The 25,101-nt window shown below is 38.2% G+C and overlaps 1 protein-coding gene and 1 long non-coding RNA gene across 2 annotated transcripts; both read right to left on the bottom strand.

Annotated features, from left to right (window-relative positions):
• Positions 1–2,675: 2,675 nt before the first annotated feature.
• Positions 2,676–3,296, bottom strand: LOC104234678 (uncharacterized). The gene has a single exon (XM_009788283.1). It carries the CDS (start codon positions 3,294–3,296, stop codon positions 2,676–2,678), a length of 621 nt encoding a protein of 206 aa, XP_009786585.1.
• A 1,310-nt stretch (positions 3,297–4,606) lies between these two features.
• Positions 4,607–5,839, bottom strand: LOC104234677 (uncharacterized). Its single transcript, XR_713011.2, has 3 exons — positions 5,710–5,839; positions 5,391–5,449; positions 4,607–4,744 (listed from the first exon to the last, which is right to left on the bottom strand). It is a non-coding gene; the product is annotated as an uncharacterized lncRNA (long non-coding RNA).
• Positions 5,840–25,101: the final 19,262 nt, after the last annotated feature.

Here is a 25,101-nt window from a genome sequence, read left to right as displayed (position 1 = left end):
AAATCATATATTATTGATCCTTAGATTATGAAGAACAACTTCCTTCGGAAAATTTCAAAATCCGGGCAAGTGGGCAAGGGGTCGGATTGTAGGAAACTTGTGTTAATGGTTGGGAAATTTTTTAAATAGCTAGAATTCGATCTTATGAGCTTATATTGACTAGTTCCTACCTTATTTAACTAGTTTGGGATCGTTCGGCTCCGAATTGAGGGTTTGGGCTCGTTCTTGGTATTGGAAGTGCACTTTGGAGTGAGGTGAGTCTCCTTTCTAACCTTGTAAGAGGGAATTGTCCCCATAGGTGTAACAATTGAGTAATTTGCTACTAAATGTGGGGGCTACATACGCACTAGGTGACGAGAGTCCGTGCCTAGCTACTATTATGTTAATTGTCCGGGTAGTCTAGGACCCGTATCATGCTATATTTGTGAATGTCTTTATATTTTCTTGCTAATGTGATCACTTAGGATATTCTAGAGACTTTGAAGGGAATATAAGCGAATGTATACACTTGTTGGACACTTGTATGAATTTACTTAGAAATAAATGCGCATTCATGTGTTTTCTTGATATTATTTGATATTTGTGGATCGGGCTGATCGCCTAGGTAGAGATAGATGCATCTATGGTTAGCACCATTTGACCCTCTGGCAGTCCACAGTTTATTTTCTGTTGGATCGGGCCGTCGACCTCGGCATAATGTGCACATGATATAAATGTGAAATCTTATGCATGACTTGTCATGCTAAATACTTGAAATGTAATTGGTTAACTGCAAAAATTGTTCAGTACATGACTTATTATCTCTTGCTACAAACTGTTGATTATTTGTGACTCTCATGCTTAGCATAACGCCTTATTATATTATTTGACCCTAGTAAGTATCAAGTCGACCTCTCGTCTCTAATTTTTCGAGATTAGATGGGATACTTACTGGGTACATATTATTTATATACTCATACTACACTTCTGTACTTAATTGTACAGGATCTGAGGTAGGTACATCTGGTTATCAGTCTGGTACTCTTAGTTCGAGACTTCCACGGTGAGCTGCTCCCTTCCTGTGCCGTTCAGCAGCTTGATGGAGTCTTTCTTTACTTTTGCTGTCTATTCTGCCTCTGACAGTAGGATAGTTTTATTCTTTTGTACCTTCTACTAGTTTCTCATTACTTGTGACACCAGGTCTTGGCATACACATTAGTAGACTATTATTTGGGGGTTGTATAACTATTTTGGCACATTACTGTTCATTCCTGGTTTAACTTTAACTTAATGAATTGTTGCACTTATTTTGGTCAAAGTAAAAAAAATGAGAACTTATTTATATTTCTGCGTTGGCTTGCCTTACAATGGTGTTAGGTGCCATCACGACCTATTATGGAAATGGGTCGTGACAATGGGCTCAGCTCATTTAAGTATTTCATCAAACACTATGTGTGAAACTTAACTACAAGGTTCTTCTACAAGATTTCCTTCATCCTATAACCATTTCAACACCAAGAGTTCACCCATATTAGTTCAATGACCTCCCCACCATCCTTGTTGGTACATGCATGTATAAATAACAACTCACACACCCAAGAATTATAATCCCCATTATCCAACTTTTACCCAAACTCAAAATTGGAGACTAGGGTATGGAACCTTACCTCTTAGATGAAGACCTTGTGAGCTTCTCTTGTGAATTCTTTATGGCTTGGGCAAGGTATTGAAGTGGTAGGTGTTGGAGTTCTTCCCCCTCTCTCTCGTTCACCACCTCACTCTTTAAATATCTGATTAAACAAGTAAAAATAACCCCAAGGTTGTTTTATAGGAAATAGGGTCAGGTTATAAAATTAGAAAATGGACCATCCGAACTCAATTATGCGGCCGTAGAGTGAACCGCAGAACATGTATGTGGTCCATACAATGGACCGAAAATGGTCCTCCAAAATTGGGTTGGTCGTGTCCAATTTGCAACAGATCTACGGTCTGCAAATCAGTTATGTGGTCGTATAATGCGCCGTAGAATCTTCCTCCAAAGTTTTCTCATGTTGATTCTGTGACGGATGTGCGGCCCGCAAAATTGTTATGCGGTCGCATAGTGGACCGCATAGTTACCTCCAAAAATTAGCTTAAGTCCTGTTGCATTCTATGTCCGATCTGCGTCCCGCGAAGAGGTTTTTCGGTCGCATAGTGGGCCGCAGAAACGTCGTGTTCTGTAAAAAAAATCTTCAACTCCGCGACGCACTGTACAACCCAAAAAATCCGTACCACTCCCTCAAACACATTAGCCTACCTCGACACCACGAAACTCTAGGTTCTAGGTGAAATTTTACCGGGCCTTACATCCTCCCCCACTTAGGATCATTCGTCCTCGAATGAGGGTCAAAATCCACTATCGGCATCCAAAGCGATTTGGCTCTTAATTCATATACCAAAAGTTCCAAATTTGACTAACTCCCTAAATTTTCAGAAATTTCGGATGAGTTTCCCCTATAACTGGGTCTGTCCATATGTCAGAGAATTCCAAAAACTAGTCCTAATAGCATAACCACAACACAACGATGTATCACAACATGAAAACAACATCAACCATGACGTCATAAATCTTATATTACCAAAAAGGAGCATCCTTAACGGAAACATAATACATAGAAAGTAAGCTCTTAACATTTCCATAGAACACAACTATATGGTTATTCAGACAAATGAGGATATTTCTTCTTTATCTCTTCCTCGGCCTCCCATGTGGCCTCTTCAACCTGTTGGTTTCGCAGTAACACTTTCACGGAGGCAATATCTTTAGTTCTCAACTTTCGGACTTGCCTATCAAGAATGGCAACTGGAATCTCTTCATAAGCCAATTCTTCACTAACCTTAATAGTCTCAACCGAAACAATGAGTGTCGGGTATCCAACTACCTTCTTTAACATAGACACATGAAACATCGGGTGCACCAATGATATCTCTAGTGGTAGCTCAAGCCTATAATCCACCTGACCAATCCTTTGAATGATTATATACGGTTCGACATACCTCGGACTCAATTTCCCTTTCTTACCAAACCGCATTACACCCTTTATGGGGGAAACATTCAAGAATATCCAGTCATCCCCTTTGAACTCCAAATCCCTTCGACGCACATCTGAATAGGATTTCTGACGACTCTGAGCAGTTTTCAGTCGTTCCTTAATGATCTTAACCTTATCCACAGCCCGATGCACGAGGTCTGGCCCTATCAACTCTGCTTTCCCAATCTCAAACCACCCAATGGGAGATCTACATCTCCTACCATATAGAACCTCGAACAGTGCCATCTTAATGATAACATGATAACTGTTGTTGTAGGCAAATTCTATGAGTGGCAATGATCGTCCCAACTACCCTTGAAGTCAAGAACATAAGCGTGCAACATATCCTCAAACGTATGAATAGTCCGCTCTGCCTGCCCGTCGATCTGTTGATGGAAGGTTGTACGAAGATTCACCTGAGTACCCATACCTTGCTGAAATTTCTTCCAAAAATTAGCTGTGAACTGTGCCCCCGATTAGAGATGATAGAAACTGGAGTGCCATGCAACCTGAATATTTCCCTTATATACAACTGAGCATATTGTTATGTTGTTTCGGTAGCCTTAACATGTAAGAAGTGTGTTGATTTCGTGAGTCAATCCACAATCACCCAAATTGAGTCAAACTTGCGAGGAGTGCGAGGTAGTCCTACCACAAATTCCCTATTGATCATCTCCCACCTCCACATTGGAAGTTCTATGTTATGTGCCAGCCAATCGGGCCTTTGATGTTCGGCCTTCATTTAGTGACAATTTTGAAATCTTGCCACAAAGTCCGCTACATTCCTCTTCATATCATTCTACCAGTAGATCTCCTTAAGATCATGATACATCTTTGTGGAGCCTGGGTGCACTAAATACTTGGAATTGTGAGCCTCAGTCATGATTCTTTCCCGGAGACCATTTACGTTTGGAATACATAATCGCCCTTGGTACCTTAGTGTACCATCACCCGTGCCAAGAGAAAAAGCCGTGGTCTTATATTTAGAATTCCCTCAGGTACCAGAAATTAGGGCTATGGCAACGGTCCCAAAACCGTTCCAATAGATAAGGAAACCGTTTCCATTAATCTATTGCAACGATACAGTGACCGTCACATCCGCTCTTGTGCCAATAGAACTACTGCAACGGTTATTTGCAACGGTCACACAATTGTTGCATTAGATAGGTCTATTGTAACGATTTTCCACTTATCTATTGTAATGCTTATTTTAGCCAAATGGGACGGTTATTAACCGTTGAAATAGCATTTGATACAACAGTTAGTATGGCTATTGCAACGGTTTTAGGATGCTATAGTAACAGTTTTGTTTCTATTGCAACGGTTTTATTAGGCTGTAGCAACAGTTAAAATGCTATTGCAACGGTTCATGGAACCTATTGCAAACAATACACCCTTTTATTTGGCTAAAAATACTTGTGATATTATATAATAAAGCGTCATACAAGATAATTATTATAAATCTCTAAAGAGAATTATTCATAAACAAATAATGATCCAAAATATCAAAATTATAATACCATTAAATCAAAATATACAATATTGTTCTCCGATTCAAGATTTAGCACATAACTTTGCATAATATATATGAAAATAAAAGATTCCTAAAACATTTGAAATTTCAGCAACAATCAACCAATACTCTTATGTAAAGTCTTCGCTGGTTTCATCTACCCTTTATTCATTTACTCCATCTACAAAAGATGATAAATAAAAAATTTTAACATTCAAGTCCTAGTTGGAAATACCATCATCAGTTACCTAGCAAATTTGAAGCTCATGAAAGGTGATACGAAGTGCAGATTTGGTTGCTTTTCAAGAGAAGACCCAAAGCTAAAGTTGACATTAACAACTAATTGTTAGTTTAGACATTAAAAGTAACTCAACCATGCTTGTGAGAAATACCATAAGAAAATAAACTAAACTTGAGAAATACTATAATGAACAACACGCAGGTGAAATCCCTCAAACAGCTTGCTAGAATCAAATTCATAAGTTAGGATTATAATTTGTCAAAGTAAGTTTATTTTTAAATATTTCAAATCTAGCTATTTAAGCAACTATGCAATAGAATATTCGACGAAGATGCTAACTACAATAAGTGAAACAAACTTGATTGTTATCTAAAAAATATTTATAGTTATAGCTATTCAAATTGACAGAAATTTCAAGTTTGAGATATGCATAGAAGATCTACATAACAAAAGAGACCCATACAACATCAAGCCACTAAAAAGCCAAGCCTAAGTAATAAGAAGAGCTAAATGATATAAAACATAAATAGAACAAGGTAATACATAAGCAACAAACATAAAACACCAAACTGATGAGACAACTTACGATATATCAAGGATTAGCCAGCATGAGAAATGAACTTCGATAATAAGAGATTATTGTGCCTGAACATGAAAAGTCAATGAGTTGGTGAGGCTAGATTACAAGGGGTTTAACGAAAGTCAAATGCTACTTCAACCTGTTTCAATGCTAACACCAGAGGGGTTTGATGGATGATAAAGTGCTTTGGAGTTTTTTTAGCTCTATCTTAACATTCCTAGCTAGACTGATCTCATATACAGCTATTAAAGAAACTTTTGCCAAAATTCTTTCAATGATATTTAACAAGAAAGATTCTGCCATGAATGATAAGATCAAGACTTGCCTTCTCGGAGTCAACATCCCTTTGGAAAGTGGTGCAAGTATTGATAAAGGATCGTGGCACCAAAAGCTAGTAAAGCCAACATTTTGGACCTACTATTGTATTTTTGCAACTACACACTTCCCTGAAATAAGAAAGCTTGAACGTGATATAAGAATAATAAAAAACAATTCTTGATTGATCAATCTAATGATAGGAGACTATCTAGTAGCTCAATATATAAAATGAAATGGATGAATAATATCTATAGAAACTTTATCAACCAAATATGGAAAAAAAATGCGCATCTTCTTTTTTCTTTTACAAATCAAGTATCATAAAAAAGAACCTTCTTTTAATTGCTACAACCATTGAGCGTAGGTTTAATAGAATCATTATAATCTGTTACTCCTTTTATCAAAACAGCATACTGATCCTTTGAGTGTCATCTACTACAAGGATAAAAGGGAACAAATCAATGTAGTAAATCTCAGCTAATTGGTTATCTAAAATATCAAAAGAAAATACTTAAATAAATACACACAAACACTAGTGACAGATCCAACAATAGGGTCGTGGGTTCAGAAGAACCCGTGCTTCAACGTATATGAACAAAGAGCCCTTGGTAAGAAAACTACATATATGAACAAACTAATGATTTATCTATGAACCCTTAACGATATCTAAACAGGATTCTAGTAAATTATTGAAAAACTAATAATTTAAAGCTAGAGCTATATATTTCTCAACCCCCAAGCACAATGATAGCCCAATAATTAAAGTTGAGCCTCTTATAAATAGGGATAGCAAATGGTGAACACTTAATATTTCTACATGGTGGGCTATGCTTGATCCCAAGACCAAGAAGCTATTGTTTGATTTGCTTATAAATATTATGAAATATCAGGATTGCAGTCAAAATTGTTTAATAACTAACAAAACTTCATATTATTTGTCTTGTATTATTGTACTCAAGCACTACAATCAAATAACAAAGACCCCAAATATGCCTCATGAATAAATCCAACTTAAGCGTACATATAGATACACGGTTTCGAGCAGGAAACTATATGATATGCCATAAATGTATTATTAAACTAAAAGAAATTCTAATATCTTATACCATCAAGTTGGGGAGCAAACAAAGCTCTTTGTTGCAATGATGTAAAGAAGGGCAGCAAAATTGACTTTTAAGGATAAGTATTGATGAAAGTCAAATCAAACAAACTTTCACTTATTAATAGCCAATCAAATAGGATACAGAAAAAATCTACGAGAAATCATTAAATATTAAGCAACAATATCAAATTGAAAGAAATTGACGGATTTACCTCAAATAGGATTGGTAGGATTCTTTTTTTCATTTATATGATTGAAGCAATTCCTAACATCTGACGAACAAAATCAGAAGAAATACACTTAACAAATAAGCACATGAACCTTATAACAACAAAACCTCTAATTGAGTTGGGCGTGCTATCACTGCAAACTTTATCTTTCGTATGAAACTAAGAACTTGATAGAAATATATTTCTTCACCTAAAACTAAACACTAGCAGGAATGCAGTATCTAAAGGCTCATTATAGCTCTAACAATGGAAGAAAAATAAATATTTAAATGTACCGATAAAAAAAATATAATCCCTAACTTAGACCTTCGTATGTATAAAGCCATAGACAACATCTCATAAGCACTAGTAAGACGTAAAGTCCAACATATTTGAGTTGTCAAATACTTTATACATTTATTACAATTCTTTCTAGTAACTCATGTAAAAGTTTGATCTTTATGATATTAAATTTTTTTAGAAAATAAAATCAGGTGTAACAATATCTATTAGTGTCATGAAGATTCACAAACAATCCAGTTGATATATTTCTTCAAAGAGCTCATAAACTAAAGCAAAACGCTTTAGCAGAAAATTAATTTAGAACTAACTAATAAGTGAAATGGACAAAGCAATAGATCAAAGTCACTAATTGACACGACCTGGATTTCCAACCCTCGGGTCGTGATGGCGCCTACTAATAGGAGCTAGGCAAGCCAACTTAAATTACCTTCCATTTAATACATATTCTTTTCCATAATTATCAACATGTAATAAAGGCAACATAATAAAAAATTTCAAGCAGAAGTCTTAACTTATATAAAACTGAATAGAAATGCAGAAAGTTTAACATAATCCTCTATCCAAGATTGGTGTCACAATGCTCACGAACTTCTAAGATTTACTAAATACAATCGTCTGAAAGAAAATTATAAACTGTTTATTTCGGTACAAAAGACAACAAACTGAATAAAGAGAGAGAGACTCCGGGCCTGCGGACGTCAGCAAGGCTACCTCGGTGTCTCTGAACTGAAGTCAGCTCCCGATCAAATCCTACTGCCGAGGTCCAAAAGCTGCTCCTGGATCTGTTCAAAAAGATGCACAGAGTGTAGCATTAGCACAACCGACCCCATGTCCTAGTAAGTGTCTGGCCTAACCCCGACGAAGTAGTGACGAGGCTAGGCAGGACCTACCAAAAACAACCTGTGTAGATATATACAATAAAAGGAAATATACAGAATTTAAATCGCTAAGAAGGGGGAGCATGCTATGGGGAGCTAACAGTTTCAAATAGAAATCCTCAATAACAGAAAGAAGTAACAAAGCCAGAATGTCAACAAGAATCAAAAATCAACAATTTGTACGGCATCACCCTTCGTGCTTTTACTCTCGTCCTCACCAAAACAATACACGGCATCACCCTTCGTGCTTTACGCTCTTCCTCACCCAAACAACAATCACAAGGCAAATAGGGTAAGGAAATCTATAACCTCGAAGTAAATCAAATAAGAACAAGTAATGAAAGAAACAACATAACTCGGATATCAACAAAGAATCAGAAAGCAACAAATACACGGCATCACCCTTCGTGTTTTACGCTCTCGTCCTCACCAAAGCAATCATATAAATGAAATATGCACAGCATCACCCTTAGTGTTTTTACTCTCTTTCCTCACCATATAATCAATAAAATCGGCACGGAATGGTACATCGTGCGGCACGGCATCACCCTTCGTGCTTTACACTCTTTCCTCACAATAGCAAACAATGCACGGCATCACCCTCCGTGCTTTATCACTCTTCCTCACCCAAGCAACAATCACAAACAAGGGGCAAGGGAGTAGACAAATAATGATATAAATCCCGACAATGGAATACAAATAAACAACGAACTCCCGGCAAGGGAGCACAATTAAGTAGTTAAAAACCTGGCAAGGGAACAATATCAATAATCTTAGCATCCCGGCAAGGGAGATAGTCAACAAAGCAACAAGCATCCCAGCAAGGGAGCAATTCAATAATTCTTTCTCTTTCTTTAACTTTTACCTCTTATTTCACTTTACCACCTGAGCCAACACTCCAAAGGAGTTCAATCATTTCATATACTTTCACGCTTTATGATATACTCGAGCCAATGCTCCAAGAATATACAAATCATAATTCTTCCTCAAACTCTTCACATTATATGAAATTTATCAATTTAACAAGGAAGAGGTATCACAAAATTCGAATAAACACAAATAAGACTCACGGTCATGCTAGACTCCGGTGTATAGATACTCGTCACCATGCCTATACACCGTACTCAACAATTAGCAAATAGCAAACAACACTCTAATCCTATTCCCTCAAGCCACAATTAGAACAAACACTTACCTCGGTCCAAAGAATAGCAATCAACCCTCAAATACCACCTTTCCTTTATAATCCGACTCTGAAACAACGATATCTAGGTATAATTAATTCAATAATATCAATAAGGACTCGATAACAAAATCACATAGCTTAGATATGAAGTTCCTAGCATTCTTCCAAAAATACCAAAATTTGACCTCGGGCCCACATGGTCCAAACACGAGGCTCGGACCAAAACCCGATTACCCATAACCCCACGAGTTCAAATATATAATTTATTTTAAAATCCGACCCCAAATTGAGGTTGAATGACTCAAAATTCCCAAAAACCTAACTCTACCCAAAACCCCTAATTTCTACTTTGATTTCATGATTTAGGTTTAGAATTTCAGTAATAAATGAAGAAGAGTGAAGGAAATAGGTGGGAAATTACTTACCCAAAAGACTTTGATGAAGAAGAGCTTCAAAATAATCGCCCCTAAAGCTTGGAGATGACAAGTTTTATGACAAATGGTAGAACTCCCATAATGGGTCTGTTTTGGACTTTTAAAATAACTGGGCGGAATTGCCCTATGCGATCGCTGGAAAGGGAATGCGATTTCATAGGGGAAGGTAGGTTGGTCACTGCGATCGCGGGATGACGAGTGCGATCGCATAGAGGCTCAAAGCGGGGCTGGGCCTTTTGTAAATTGCGATCGCAGAAGGGAGTGTGCGATCGCATAGAATGAGTTTGCAGAGGTACGCGATCGCATGGCCTATAACGCGATCGCATAGAACAAAACTGGGCGACTCCAAAATAACTCTACGCGATCGCAGACATACCTATGCGATCGCATAGAAGAAAATGACTGGGCACTGACTGCAGAAATTCTGCAACACTTCCTAAGGCCAAAAACACCCTGAACCGCCTCCGAATCACTCTCGAGCCCTCGGGGCTCCTAACCAAACACACACACTAACTCAATAACATCCTACGAACTTACTCGAGCGACCAAATCGCCAAAATAACATCAAAATCAATGAATCGAGCCTCAAAATCATCATTTTTTATCAAACTTCATAAACTTTCAAACTTAGAGTTTTAGGTCCGAAACACGTCAAATGACGTCCGATTTCAACCAAATTTCACAGGAAGCGCTTAAACTACATATAAGACCTGTACCGGGCACCAGAACTAAAATACGGGCCCGTTACCAACGCTTTCTAATCCATTTTCATTTCAAATTTCCAAATAAATTTCAGAAAAATAATTTCTTCTACAAATTCATTTCTCGGGCTCGGGACCTCGGATTTCAATTCCGGGCATACGTCCGAGTCTCATATATTTCTACAGACCCTCCGGGACTGTCAAATTATGGGTCCAGGTCCGTTTACCCAAAATATTGACCAAAGTCAACTTTAACCATTTTAAAGCCACAATTTATCAAATTTCACAAAATTTAACACATAAGCTTTTCCGGCTACGCACCCGGACTGTGCACGCAAATCGAGGCAACTAAAGGTGAGATTTTCAAGGCCTCGGAAGCATGGAAAAAGGGAAAAAACCGGTGATGACCCTTTGGGTCGTCACACTAATAGTGACACATAGAGATAACTAAAGAAAGCAATATAAGTTGTGATACCACAGATAGAAAAAAGTGAAGAAAACTAAAACTTACTAGCTGACCCGTACTATCATAGTAAGCTTTGAAATCTACAAGATTAATTAATTGGTTGATGCTTGTTTTTAATAGTGCATGAATATTTATCTCTTTCAAATTTTATACAAATGAGAGAAGTCAAGCGTAATTCAATCAAAACTCAAGGAACTATTTTCTTATACATAATAAAAATATTATTCATTTTAAGGAAGCAAATAGTAACATCTTATTGTCCAATGCAAACCACATCTTATTTGACATACACCCACAAAAAGTAAGTAACTGCTTATGCCACAAAAATACTATTATAAAAGTATACAAGACATATCTCTTAAATATTCTCACACCATCTATAAAATTGCTTAATCAAGATGATAAATAAAGTAACATTGTTCAAATAGTAACTAAATATATTAAGTGGTTTCTTTTAAAAGCTAGTACCAGTAAGATATTTGGAAGTTAATATTAAAATGTTAAGCACTATAATAAGTTTGCACAAACATTATTATTAAAGTAGAATCTTTCAGTTCCAAAAATCTTAGTTTTATGTTTTGGCCTTACGTATGACTAAACAAAAAGATCTTGTTGATATGCAATTAGGCTTTCCAGTCAATTGCAACTTTATTTGTTTGGACTCAAAGGCGTTCATTGTAAAATATTTTCAAATACCTTCTGAGCACATAAATTGCAATACTATTTAAAACATATCTAGCACTGATTTCCCTTGAAAATTCTGAAAAATCTAATTCAACATGCCACAAACATTTCAGGCCTAGGTAGTGCCAATAATTAAGTAAGAGTGAAAAGTAATCAAGCACACAAATTCACCAATAAAGTATATGGTTTCACTTGGAGTACATCTTGTGAAACCCAAATCAATTGACTTACACGAAAACCACCAACTCTTTTTTCACAAACACATTTAGGGTACCAAATTAGGTATTAACCAAATGATTTTATTCATCCATTTACAAATAAAGTTTTAGAGGAAAAAAATTATAAAAAAGCTAGCTTACCCAAGCACATGAAACTTTGTGGTGTCTCACATCAGTTGTTAAGATTATAAAAGAGCAAGATGGTGACTCTTTGTCGCTACTATTAAATTAATTACCCTAGGTTGTGCGTGAGTTGGGATGTGTACTGGAAAAGAAATATGATCGATTTTGCCGGAGTCATGACAGAAAGCCTTGCCGGATTGACTGGCGCAAGAGGTTAGGGTTCGAAGCTAAGAGAAGGGGCTGGATATGTTCTGATGTTTAAGAGGCAAGTTGGAGGAATAAAAAAAGATCTAGGGCTGGATAAAAGAAAAAGGTAAAATCCAGTATAGTAAAATTAGAAGTGGAAAAGTGAAACCGTTGCAATAGCTTAATATTTCACATAACCGTTGATGTAGATGAATCTAATAGAACGGTTAAAGTAACCGTTGCCGTAGATTTATCTTTGGCAATGGTTATTATACTAATGCAACGGTTTACTCTTAGAATTGTTTCAATAGGGAGGAATGTCTTATGCAACGGTAACAATCGTTGCAGTAGATTATCTATTGCAATGGTTATGTCACCATTGCTAAAGCATCCATTCCAATAGGCTTATTTTCTGGTAGTGTTCCTTCAACTGCACCAACAATAGATCGTCGTATTGCTTCTCCTTGACCTCCACAACAAACGATGGTTTAACCCTATTTTGCACGATCACCCCTCCTTCACTAGAGTCCGCAAGACGAACTCCCAAACTAGACAACCGATGAACTTCCTTGGCCAACGGCCTTTGATATGCCCCCAAATGAGCCAAACTACCCATGGATTTCCGGCTAAGAGCATTCGTCACAATATTAGCCTTGCTTGGATGATATAGAATATCGATGTCGTAGTCTTTGAGTAACTCAAGCCATCTTCTCTGCCTCAGATTTGATTCCTTCTACTTGAAAATATATTGAAGTCTTTTATTGTCCGTGAATATATCCTCATGGACCTCATACAAACAATGATGCCAAATCTTCAATGCAATTACCACCGCCGCAAGCTCTAAGTCATGTATTGGATAGTTCTTCTCATAATTTTTGAGTTGCCTAAAAGCATAAGCGATTACCTTGTCATGTTGCATCAATACACACCCAAGTCCGATCCTTGAAGTATCACAATATACCACAAACCCATTTGTACCCTCTGATAAGGTCAACACCGGTGCCGTAGTCAATCTTTATTTCAACTCTTGGAAACTCTTTTCACAAGCATATGACCACTGGAATTTAACTGCCTTCTGTGTTAGTTTAGTCAATGGAGAGACAAGAGTAGAGAACCTCTCCACGAACCTCCTGTAATACCATGCTAAGCCCAAGAAACTACGAATCTTTGTTGGGGTTGTAGGTCTTGGCCAATTCTTCACAGCTGCGATATTTTGAGATCAACTCTGATTCCTTAACTAGAGATGACATGACCCAAGAATGCGATAGATTCAAGCCAAAATTTGCACTTTGAAAATTTCACATACAACTTGTACTGATATAGAGTCTGCAGAACTGCCTTGAGATGATTGGCACGGTCCTCTCGACTTTGTGAATATACAAGAATATCATCAATGAACACTATCACAAAGGAGTCAAGGAAAGGCTTGAAAACTTGATTCATAAGATCCATGAAAGATGTAGGGGCATTTGTTATCCCAAAAGACATCACCAGAAAATCCAAGTATCTATACCGGGTCCTGAAAGTTGTTTTCGGAATATCCCAGTCCCTGATCATTAACTGGTGATACCCAGATCGTAAATCAATTTTGGAGAAGTACCTAGCACCCTGAAATTGGTCAAAAAGTCATCTATCCTTGGCAGTGGGTACTTATTCTTGATTGTGACCTTGTTGGGATGTCGATAGTCAATACACATTCTCAGTGACCCATCTTTCTTCCTTACAAAGAGAACCGGTGCACCCCAAGGCAACAAACTCGGTTAGATGAAACCCTTATCTATTAAATCCTTCAATTATTCCTTTAGTTCCTTCAATGATGCCGGTGATATTCTGCAGGGTGGAATAGATATAGGTTGTGTGCCTGGCATTATATCGATACCAAAATCAATCTCCCTGTCTGGTGCGATCCCAGGGATCTCATCAGGAAAGACCTCCAAACATTCATTCACCACTGGCACGGACTCAAGTATAGGTGCCTCAGTGTAACGACCCGGCCGGTCGTTTCATGTGTTACCGCTTTGTTTCCCCTATTTCTACCTCTTTATGCTTTGTTTATCCGTGTTATGTGGTATCAGGTTGGTAGGGTCAAATCCGGAATGGTTTTGGTAAGGTTTGAGACACTTAGTCTTTTTTGAGTAAGCTTAAGTTGGAAAAGTCAACCGGATATTGACTTATATAAAAAAGGGCTCGGATGTGAATTCTGATAGTTCGAATAGCTTCGGGAGATTATTTGGGACTTAGGAGTGTGATTGGAATGTGTTTTGGAGGTCTGTAGTAGATTTAAGCTTGAATTGGCGAAAATAAAATTTTAACGTCTTCCGATTGATAGGTGAGATTTTGATATAGGGGTCGGAATGGAATTCCGAGAGTCATAGTAGGTCCGTTGTGTCATTTGGGATGTGTGCGCAAAAGTTTAGGTCATTCGGACATGGTTTGTTAGACTTTTTGATCAAAAGCATAATTCGGAAGATTTTGGAACCTTAGGCTTGAATCCGATGTGATTTGGTTGATTCGATGTTGTTTGAGGTGTTTTGAAGATTTGTATAAGTTTGGATATTAGTATATGACTAGTTTGTGCTCTTGGTTGAGGTTCTGGGGGCCTCGGGGTGATTTCGGATGGTTGATAGGAGGTTTTGGAGTTGAGTTTGGCAGCTAAAGTTTAATGGTTGCTGTCATAACCGCATTTGCGGTTGGGAGGCTGCAAGTGCGACTCCCACAGATGCGGAAGCAGGCCGCAAAAGCGGCCAAGGGGTGAGTCAGGGGGAGCCGCAAAAGCAGGCATCTGGACGCATCTGCGTGACCGCAGATGCGGAAGAAAGGTCGCAGTTGCGGTTTCAGGGATTTAAGTGAAAACCGCAGAAGCGGTAGATTGACCGCAAAAGCGGTAGCGCAGAAGCGAAAAAAGGGACCGAAGGTGCGAAATACCTGGGTCATAAAGTATATAAGTTTTCCTTCGCGAATTTTTGCTAAGTTCTCCATTTTTTAAGACGGAAAGTGAGCTATGGCAGTGGATTTCAAGGGGAAATCGAAGAATATCGGTTGGGTAAGCTACCTAAGCTTCGTTACTTGAGTTTATGATCATTTTTCCATTATTTAATCATGGTATTAGTGGAAATTAAGGAAGAAAATTGAGAGATTAGGGCTTGATATTGGAGAGCTTTGAGTGGGGATTTAAGGGGCCATTTGAGGTCCGATTTCGATGCTTTTGTTATGAATAGACACGTGGGAGGATAAGCATTCTATTGATGTGATTTTTATGGAATTTCGAGACGTGGGTCCGGGGGTCGGGTTTGGATCAATTTTGGGATTTTTGGTATAATTTGATTATTTTCGCATGGGCTTCGTTCCCTTAGCATATTGTAATGTTAAGATTCTGATTTTGGGTAGATTCGGTGCGAGTTAAGGCCAAGGTGAGAGGAAAAGGTGTCGCGGAGTAGTATTTCATCCGGTTTGAGGTAAGTAACCATTGTAAATCTGGAACTGAGGGTATAAAATTTCGGTATTTCATATTGTTTTGATAAATGAGGTGACGCACATGCTAGGTGACGAGCGTGTGGGCGTGCACCGGTAGGGATTGTGACTTGGTCCATCCCATAGAGACTATTAAGCCGTGTATTTGATTTGAAATCTTATGATATCACGTATTTTAGAGATTGATATTGTATTATGGGTTGTATGCCATGTTTGGGGCCTTGTGCCAACCTGTTGAGACCCTTAGGGGCATTTTTACTATTTTCCTTACTCTATTTGTTTGAAAGCATATCCTCAGTCATGTTTTACCTGTTTATTATTTATACCTGATTTTTACCACTCTATTTCTTAAAATATGAAAACTGTTTGGGTTGAGTTTCCCTGATTTTCACTATTATGTCCGAGGGGCTGTGAGGTTAATGATTGAGAGAGGTTGAGGACCTAATGGTGAGGATTATATATATATATTACAGATAGGGCCGCACGCCGCAGCAATATTATATGTATATATTATGGATCGGGTTGCACGTCGCAGCGATATATATATTGGATCGTACTGTGCGCCGCAGTGATATGACGTTTGGGTTGTAGGAGCCCCTCCGGAATCTGTACACCCCCAGTGAGCGTAGTCGACTATAAACTATGGATCGGGTTGCACGCCACAGTGGTTATTATGATTATTACTATTATGGGATATTATTTAGCTTGAGTACTGAGTGTGAGTACTGTGTGATGAGAGTTGAGTCACGAGTGACCGAGAGGCTGTATTTATGAGTGATACCTTGCTCGAGGGGCCCATTTATGATACTTTTGTTGATTTTCACTCTTTTTTTATAATGAGCCTCTGTTGAAAACTGCTAAGTAAATGATTTCAAAGTATTTCAATCGAAACTGAAGTTTATACGAAGTAACTGGCTTTTAAACTGTTGAGTTTGACTTGATATTCTATTGTATACTCTTATATATGATTTTTAACCGCTCGTCACTGCACTCAGACCTTATTTACTTTAGTTACTTACTGAGTTGGCATACTCACATTACTCTATGCACCTTGTGTGCAGATCCAGGTGCCCGAGAGGTAGAGTGAGGGTCCCAACATTATCGGAGCTTATCGGAGACTACAAGGTAGCTGCATGGCGTCTGCAGCCCTGCTTTCCTCCTTCCTATCTTTGTTTTCTACATTTTTAGGGCTTATTATGTATTAGCCAGTCGGAATGGTTGTATTTAGAGGCTCTAGACTTGTCACACCGGATTTGTTGGGCTGTGTTGGTTTGTTGTTGTACTGTCTTTCTACACATTTCAGTGGTTTAGATATTTCTTATGAAAATTTGAAACTTAATCAGTGTTAGAAAAATGGTTTATTAAAAGGAATTTATTGTGGTTACTTTGGGTTGGCTTGCCTAGTATTGTGATAGACGCCATCACGACCGGGGTATTTGGGGTCGTGGCACTCAGCATTGGTATCTGTAACCCAGACCAAATGGTAAATGCACCCCTTGTTGATCAACTTCGTGGCCTTAAGGTAAGAAATAAACCTACCTTTCGGCACTACATCATCCCTCCTCCACTCAATAACTTGCTCATTTGGAAATTCAAACCTAACGGTTCTAGTTCGGCAATCAAGCTTGGCAAAACATGAATAAAGCCAGTCTATCCCCATTATTACATAAAAATCAACCATCCCTAATTCAATAAGATCGGTCATGGTGTCCCGACCATGCACCGTGACAACACAATCCCTATAAACCCACGTAGCCACAATAAACTCACCAATCAGGGTAGATACAGAGAAGGCTCATGGAGTTGTTCCGGTTCTATCCTAAATTCCATAGCAACATAAGGAGTGACATAGGACAAAGTGGAACTGGATCAATAAGAGCATATACATCATGAGATTGGACAGTCAATATACCTGTGACAATATCTGGAGAAGCAGTAAACTCTGACGACCCCTCATAGCATAAAAACAGTTGGGTCCTCCCAAACTCTATGCACCACCCCTAGCTGCACCACGCCCTGCGGGTGTCTAGAGTGCCTCGAGCTGGAGGAGGTGTTGCAAATGAAGTAGCAGTAGAACTGGCTAGCTATGTCGTTCCCCTACCGACGCTCTAGTGGGACAAACGACAATCCCTCTGAATTAGACCCCTCATACATATGGGTAGGTCAATGAAACAGGACCCTAAGTGCATCTTCCCATACCTAGGGCATGGGGACCTCCACTGCTGCTGAAATCTTCCACCAGGCCGACCTTGTTGGTAGGATCCCTTGTTTCCCTAACTGGGCCTGAAACGACTCTACTGCTACTGACCGGACCTTAGTGGTTGTGCACTGACTGAATACTGAGAAAAGGACTGGGATGGACCTGATGACCCTCCCCTGAATATTGACCTACCACCACCACCACCGAAAGAACCACAAAAGTTGCTCGTGGATCGGGCCTTATTGCTACCATCTCGCTCCATTATATTCTTCAATTTGCAGGTCTATGTGGCTTGAGCAAATGCCAACATCTTCCCATAGTTTATATAAGAATGCAAGGCAGCTGTAGAGGCCTCATTAATAACCAAGGGGCTGAGGCCCTGCACAAACTGGTGCACTCTAACCTTCATAGTGGGAAACACGTAAATAACATACTTAGACATATGTGTGAATCTCATATAGTACTCTCACATACTCAGGCTACCTTGTTTCAAGATCTCAAACTCAGCAGCACGGGCTGCCTTAGTCTCGGCAGGCAATAAATGATTAATGAAGGCGTCAGCAAACTTACTCTACCTCGCCGAAGGACTCATCTCCTCATGGGACTCCTCCCACATCTCAAACCAAGAATATGACACCTCTTTAAGGCGGTAGGAGGCCGATTCCATTGTCTTTGTCTCTGTCTCAGTAGCACGCATAACTCAGAGAGTCTTGTACATCTCATCAATGAAGTTTTGGGAGTCCTCCTCAGGATTAGTACCTAAGAACACTGGAGGATCTAACTAAAGAAACATGTTCACCCTGGAACTAGCAGAATCCCCTTGCTGGCTAGCTGGAATAAGTAGGTGAAATGTTCGATCTATGGGCCTAGGACGCCACTATCTAAGCCAACATTTGTATGGCTCCCTTAAGGTCCCCATCAAAAACACTGGGACCGAAACCTAGGGCTAGAGGTGGAACTAGAATATCAGTCGGGGGTGGGATAGATGCACCCTCAGTAGAAGTAGGGATTGGTGCAGTCAAAGCAGGAGTAGTAGAATCAGGCAGTGTAGTAGTTGGGGGAATATCCTCACCCCTCGGGTGCTCACCTGCCTCATCAAGTATAGAATCTACTGCCATTCCTATGGTAGCATTGGCTCCTTGTCTAGTTCTTGCCTTCTTCCTAGGCACCATATACTGAAAATTAGAACAATGCACGAGTTAATGGAAGAACAATCTTACAGTAAGCTCTATCGCACGATTTAGATATCAAAGAAAGGTGACATTCCTAAATTCCCAAGTAGCCTCTTAATTATAGATATGGTCAACAACACACCGATAAGAAAGACTCTACTAGGCACTAGTCCGAGACATCCTAGGACACTTTAAAACCTTAGGCTCTAATAACAAGCTTGTCACGCCCTGACATCGGGGAGCGCGATCGGTGCTTAACTGAGATACCCCGGTCAAGCAAGCCTATTCAGTGCCTTCTACCCGAACTTACCCATGAATAAAGTGAAGGCGCATTTCCATTAATTAGACAATAACAAGACACGTGAATAACAAAATTTCATTACCATTTATTACTTCTATTGAAATTTCCATTACCATTAAAGATGCAGCGCCTTCGAAAAAGGAGTGTTATTATATATGGAATAGTACTAGTATGTAAGACTAAACACCCTCTCGATAGAACGAGTAATAGTATAATGAGAAAGAACATGGAATTAATGAGAGCCTAAAACAATATAGCAATGTCAAGTTAAGAAAAAGATAAATTTCAAGTAAATAACAATGTTTTAGGTTGGGAGATCTTTAGTACCTATATACACCGTATTTTTAGCACGGAGTCCGATCACGGCCTCATCGGCTAAGCCAACTTACTCAAAGACATCCAATCATAACACCACCATATGCGCGGTATGGAATCCGATCTTAACCCGATCGGCTAAGCCGTCTTACCACAATGTCGTATGGGTCGAAATCACTTTCTGCTAGCAATCACCTCATCCCAAATAAGGGCAATAATCTCAACACACCAATCTCATCCTATTTAAGGGGAATAGTCTCAACACATCAGTACGGGGATTTACCCATCAATCACTCCTATACCGGAACGTGTACTTCCGGAGTTAGGTTATTTCAACCTACCCTTCCTCAATGACAAAAATGATGCTCCCAATATATAAAAAAGATAAAATTTATTTCATAGTCTTTCATGCATTCCTTTCGTTTCATTGGCACTATTGGCTAAAAGTGTAATTTCATTCTTGGCACGGTGGCCACATTTTATATTTCATAACCACTTCCTTCACTTTCAAGCATCATCATAGGTTATCAACAATAAAAAACATTTGAAACCAAGACTATAAATATGTATCTGAGCATTTTTAAGTCTTAAGCATGTTGAGTTTCCTTCACACATTTTGAGTATATACATCTTTCAACAAAACACTTATTTAAAATAATCAAATTTTTAGGAAGGACTTGGAATATGAGAAAGAGGAACTTGAGCCAATCATAATTGCAATTTACGGGAATATCATGGAATTTGATTTTACGAGAGAAGTTTAGCCAACATACCTTGCCTTGAGCTTTTCTTAAATTACTATAATATTCCGAAAATCCTAGCAACTTCAATCTATTTAGAGACATAACAAAATTGAAACTTAATTAGGAAGAGGTTCATGGGTTTAGCTCGTTTAAGCATTTCATCAAACACTATGTGTGAAACTTAACTACAAGGTTCTTCTACAAAATTTCCTTCACCCCACAACCAATTCAACACCAAGAGTTCACCTATATTAGTTCAATAACCTCACCAACATCCTTACTGGTACATGCATGCATAAATAACAACTCCGACACCCAAGAATCACACTCCCCATTACCCAACTTCTACCCAAACTCAAAATTGGAGACTAGGCTATGGAACCTTACCTCTTAGATGAAGACCTTGTGAGCTTCCATTGTGAATTCTCATGGCTTGGGCAAAGTATTGAAGTGGTAGTTGTTGGAGTTCTTCCCTCTCTCTCTAGTTCCTCCCCTCACTCTTAAAATATCTGATTAAATCAGCCAAAATAACCCCAAGGTCATTTTATAGAAATAAGGTCGGGTCATAAAATCAGAAAATGAACCCTTCGAACTCAATTATGCATCGCAGAGTGGACCACAGAACAGGTATGTGGTTCGCACAATGGACCGCAAAATGATCCTTCAAAACTAGGTTGACCTGGTCCAGTCTGTGACAAATCAATTATGCGGTCGCATAATGCGCCGCAGAATCTTCCTCCGAAGTTTGCTGGTTCTACGACGGATGTGCGGCCCGTGAAATGGTTATATGTTCACATAGTAGATCGCATAATGACCTCAAAAAATTGTCTTAAGTCATGTTGCATTCTGCGGTGGATCTGCGGCCCACGAAGAGGTTCTGCGGTCACATAGTGCACCATAGAAATGTCGTATTCTGTAAAAAGAATTGTCAACTACCTTACACACTGTACAACCTAAAAAGTCTGTATCGCTCCCTCAAACGCATTAGCCTACCTCGGCACCACGAAACCCCAGGTTCTAGGTGAAATTTTACGTGGCCTTATATTCTGGTCGTGTACAATTCATGATATACATTAAACATCCCAACACACAAGTATAATCCAATTTTGATATACTTTGGCCTTTGTTCTTTGCAAGTGCAAGATTCACGTCAATTGGAGTGTTTGCAACTTTAAAATCTGAGTGCTTGAATTTTTCAAATATTGTTTTAATGTAATGAAATTGCGAAAATATCATACCTTGTGGAGTCTTATGGATCTTAATACCAGAATTAAATCGGCAACCCTCAAGTCTTTTATATCAAACTTGTTAGTTAGCATACGCTTAGTCGCATTTATGTTGGCAATGTTAATACTCATTATCATCATATCATCCACATATAAGCAAACAATAACTATGTGATTTGGAAAATTTTGAATGTATACACATTTATCACATTTATTTATCTTAAAACCATTTGACAATATTGTTTGGTCAAATTTATCATGCCATTGTTTGGATGCATGTTTTAGTCCGTAAAGTGACTTAACAAGTCTATATACCTTCTTTTCTTTACTTGGAATCACAAATTCTCTAGGTTGTTCCATGTAGATTTCTTCCTCTAAATCTTTATTTAAGAAGGTCGTCTTAATGTCCATTTGATGAATTTCAAGATCATATACCGCAGGTAATGCTACTAACATTCGTATGGACGTAATTCTTGTAACTGGAGAGTATGTATCAAAATAGTCAAGACCTTCTCGTTGTATATATCCTTTGACCATAAATCTTGCCTTATATTTATCAATAGTTCCATCATATTTTATTTTCCTTTTAAAAATCCATTTAGAACCCAATGGTTTATTTCTAGGGGAAAGATCAATCAATTCTCATGTATGGTTATTCAATATGGATTCTATTTCACTACTAAATGCCTCTTTCCAAAATAATGATTTCAATGAAGACATAGCGTCTTTTAATGTTCGAGGCTCATTCTTCAATAAGAAAGTCACAAAATCTAGTACAAATAAAGTAGACGTTCTTTGACGTTTACTACATCTCGGATCCTCCTGACTATACGTACTTTCATTCATTTCTTCCTGAGGTCGTTTAGATCATTCACCAATCGACTCACATTCCTTTTTTATTGGGATATATATTTTTGAAGAATTCAACATTATCTGATTCTATAACCGTATTATTATGAATGTCGGGATTTTTTAATTTATGAACCAGAAATTGATATGCTTTACTATAAGTAGCATACCTTATGAAAACACAATTAACAATTTTCGGTCCTATCTTTACCCTGTAACGACCCGAATTTTTGTTCTAGGAATTAGCATTTTGTTCAGCGGCTTAAGATCTTGAGAAGCTTCGTAATATGCATCATGAACCGCATGTATGGTCGAGTTTGGTTTTCGTAAGATTCGGAGTTAAATTTAAAGAAAAAAAAAATCTTATTTGAAGCTCAAATGGAAAGAGTTGACCGGAGAGTTGACTTTTGAGTAAACGAACCCGAAATGGAATGTTAATGATGTCAATAGCTTCGTATGGTGATTTCGGACTTAGACGTGTGTCCGAATTTGGATTTGAAAGTCCAAATGACAATTTGGCGCATTTTGGCGAAATAAGAAAGTTGGCATGTTTTAATTATATTATTTTATATGTGGAAGAGGTCTTTACCATTATGAATACCAATTATATATGATAGCAAGTGTACAAGGCGTACTATAAGATATATGGGGTCTAAGGAAAATTTTAAGTCTAAGACAAGTTGGAAAATTACATAATATACAAAATTTGCAAATGAGTATGCACAATACCTCACTTTGGACGAGCATATCTACGTTAATATAACGAGTTGTGTGATGAACAACCTATCAAATTAAAGCTCTTTGGGTCACGTTTCCATAGAATCAAACAGTTCATCATTTGGGGGTGTATATAGAAAGTTATGACCATTTTACCGGACATGTGTCATATGCGCGCCCAGATACGCGGCCAAATGCGCAACCGCGCATATTCGAAATGTTTCTGCGTGTGAGCGCGGCCGTAGCACGGCCAGATGTGCGACCGCACTAGTAAAACTAGCTATAATACCCCTGGATAGTGTATAAACCGAAGGGGTCCGAAATTCTTCCATTTTTGGTCATTCAAGCTCGGATTTGGGCGATTCCAAAGGGGTTTTTTCACGATTTCGACTTGGGTAAGTGTTCTATATCCGGAAGTGATTACATTTCATAAATGTATATCAATATTCATCATTTATTTTGGATTTGGATGAAAGAAATTGAAGTTTTTGTAAAACTTTCCAAAAATGAAAATTTAGGATTTGAAGGTCCATTTTATATCGGAATTCGATAATTTTTGTATGGTTGAACTCGTATCGGAATGGATTGTCGGATTTTATGAGTTTCGTCGGATTCCGAGATGTGGACTCCACGTGCAATTTTGAGCTAAATTTCGGATTTTTAATTTGGAAAATGTGTAAATTCATATGGAATTAATTCATACGATTTATATTGAGTATATTGAATTATTATGACTAGATTTGAAGCTTCAGACGAATTCGCGAGGCAAAGGCTTGTTGGAATTTTGAATTGGTTGCAAAGCGAGGTAAGTGTTTGGTCTAACCTTAGCTTGAGGGATTAGGAGTTGTGTCCTATTTGTTATGTATTGTTTGTTGAGTACGGCGTATAGGCATGGTGACGAATATCTATACGTTGGTGTCAAGCATGCCCGTGAGTCTTATACTTTGATTAATGTGACTCTGTTTCGTATTGTTCATGCTCTATATGATAATTTTATTGAGAAATATGACTTGTGGAAGTATTATTGAATTGTTGAACATTGTAGAGCATTGGCTCTAGTTAAAAATAGAGTTGTTGAGTTGAGAATTGAATTGTTGAACATTGTAGAGCATTGACTCAAGTTGAGAATTGAATTGTTGAACATTGTAGAGAATTGGCTCAAGTTGAGAATTTAATTGTTGAACATTGCAGAGCATTGGCTCAAGTTAAGAATAGAATTGTTGAACATTGTAGAGCATTGGCTCAAGTAGATAATTGAATTGTTGAACATTGTAGAGCATTGGCTCAAGTTGAGAATTGAATTGTTGAACATTGCAGAGCATTGGCTCTAGTTAAGAATAGAGTTGTTGAACATTTTAGAGCATTGGCTCAAGTTGAGAATTGAATTGTTGAACATTATATAGCATTGGTTCAAATTGGAATCGAGTTGTGAAGTAAATGTGAAAAAGAGAAGAGGTTGATGATATTATATCCCTTGCTGGGATGTTGTTGCTTTGATATCTCTCCCTTGCTGGGACGTTATTATTCGTGATATTATTTCCCTTGCCGGGGTTTTATTGTGATATTTTTTATTTTCCCTTGCCCAAATTGCTTTGTGATTGTTGCTTGGGTGAGGAAGAGTGACAAAGCACGAAGGGTGATGCAGTGCACATTTACATTATTCATATGGTGATGAAAGAATGATAAAGCACGAAGGGTGATGCTGTGTCGCACGATGTACAATTCTGTGCCGATTATATTGATTTTATGGTGAGGATGAGAGTAAAAGCATGAAGGGTTATGTCGTGCAGTTTATATTGATTCTTATGGTGAGGACGAAAGTAAAAGCACGATGGGTGATGTCGTGCATTTGTCCTTGATTTTTCTGATTCTTGTTGATAATTGAATTATGGTTTTCCTTATATTCCTTTATTGG

The sequence above is a fragment of the Nicotiana sylvestris genome, chromosome 11 (assembly GCF_000393655.2).
Source record: "Nicotiana sylvestris chromosome 11, ASM39365v2, whole genome shotgun sequence".
In the NCBI taxonomy this organism is placed as follows: domain Eukaryota; kingdom Viridiplantae; phylum Streptophyta; class Magnoliopsida; order Solanales; family Solanaceae; genus Nicotiana; species Nicotiana sylvestris.
This window is presented reverse-complemented; position numbering and strand designations above follow the sequence as displayed.

Coding starts and splice junctions, on each gene's coding strand:
- LOC104234678 (XM_009788283.1), bottom strand. CDS start 3,296: ATGGCACTGTTCGAGGTTCTATATGGTAGGAGATGTAGATCTCCCATT.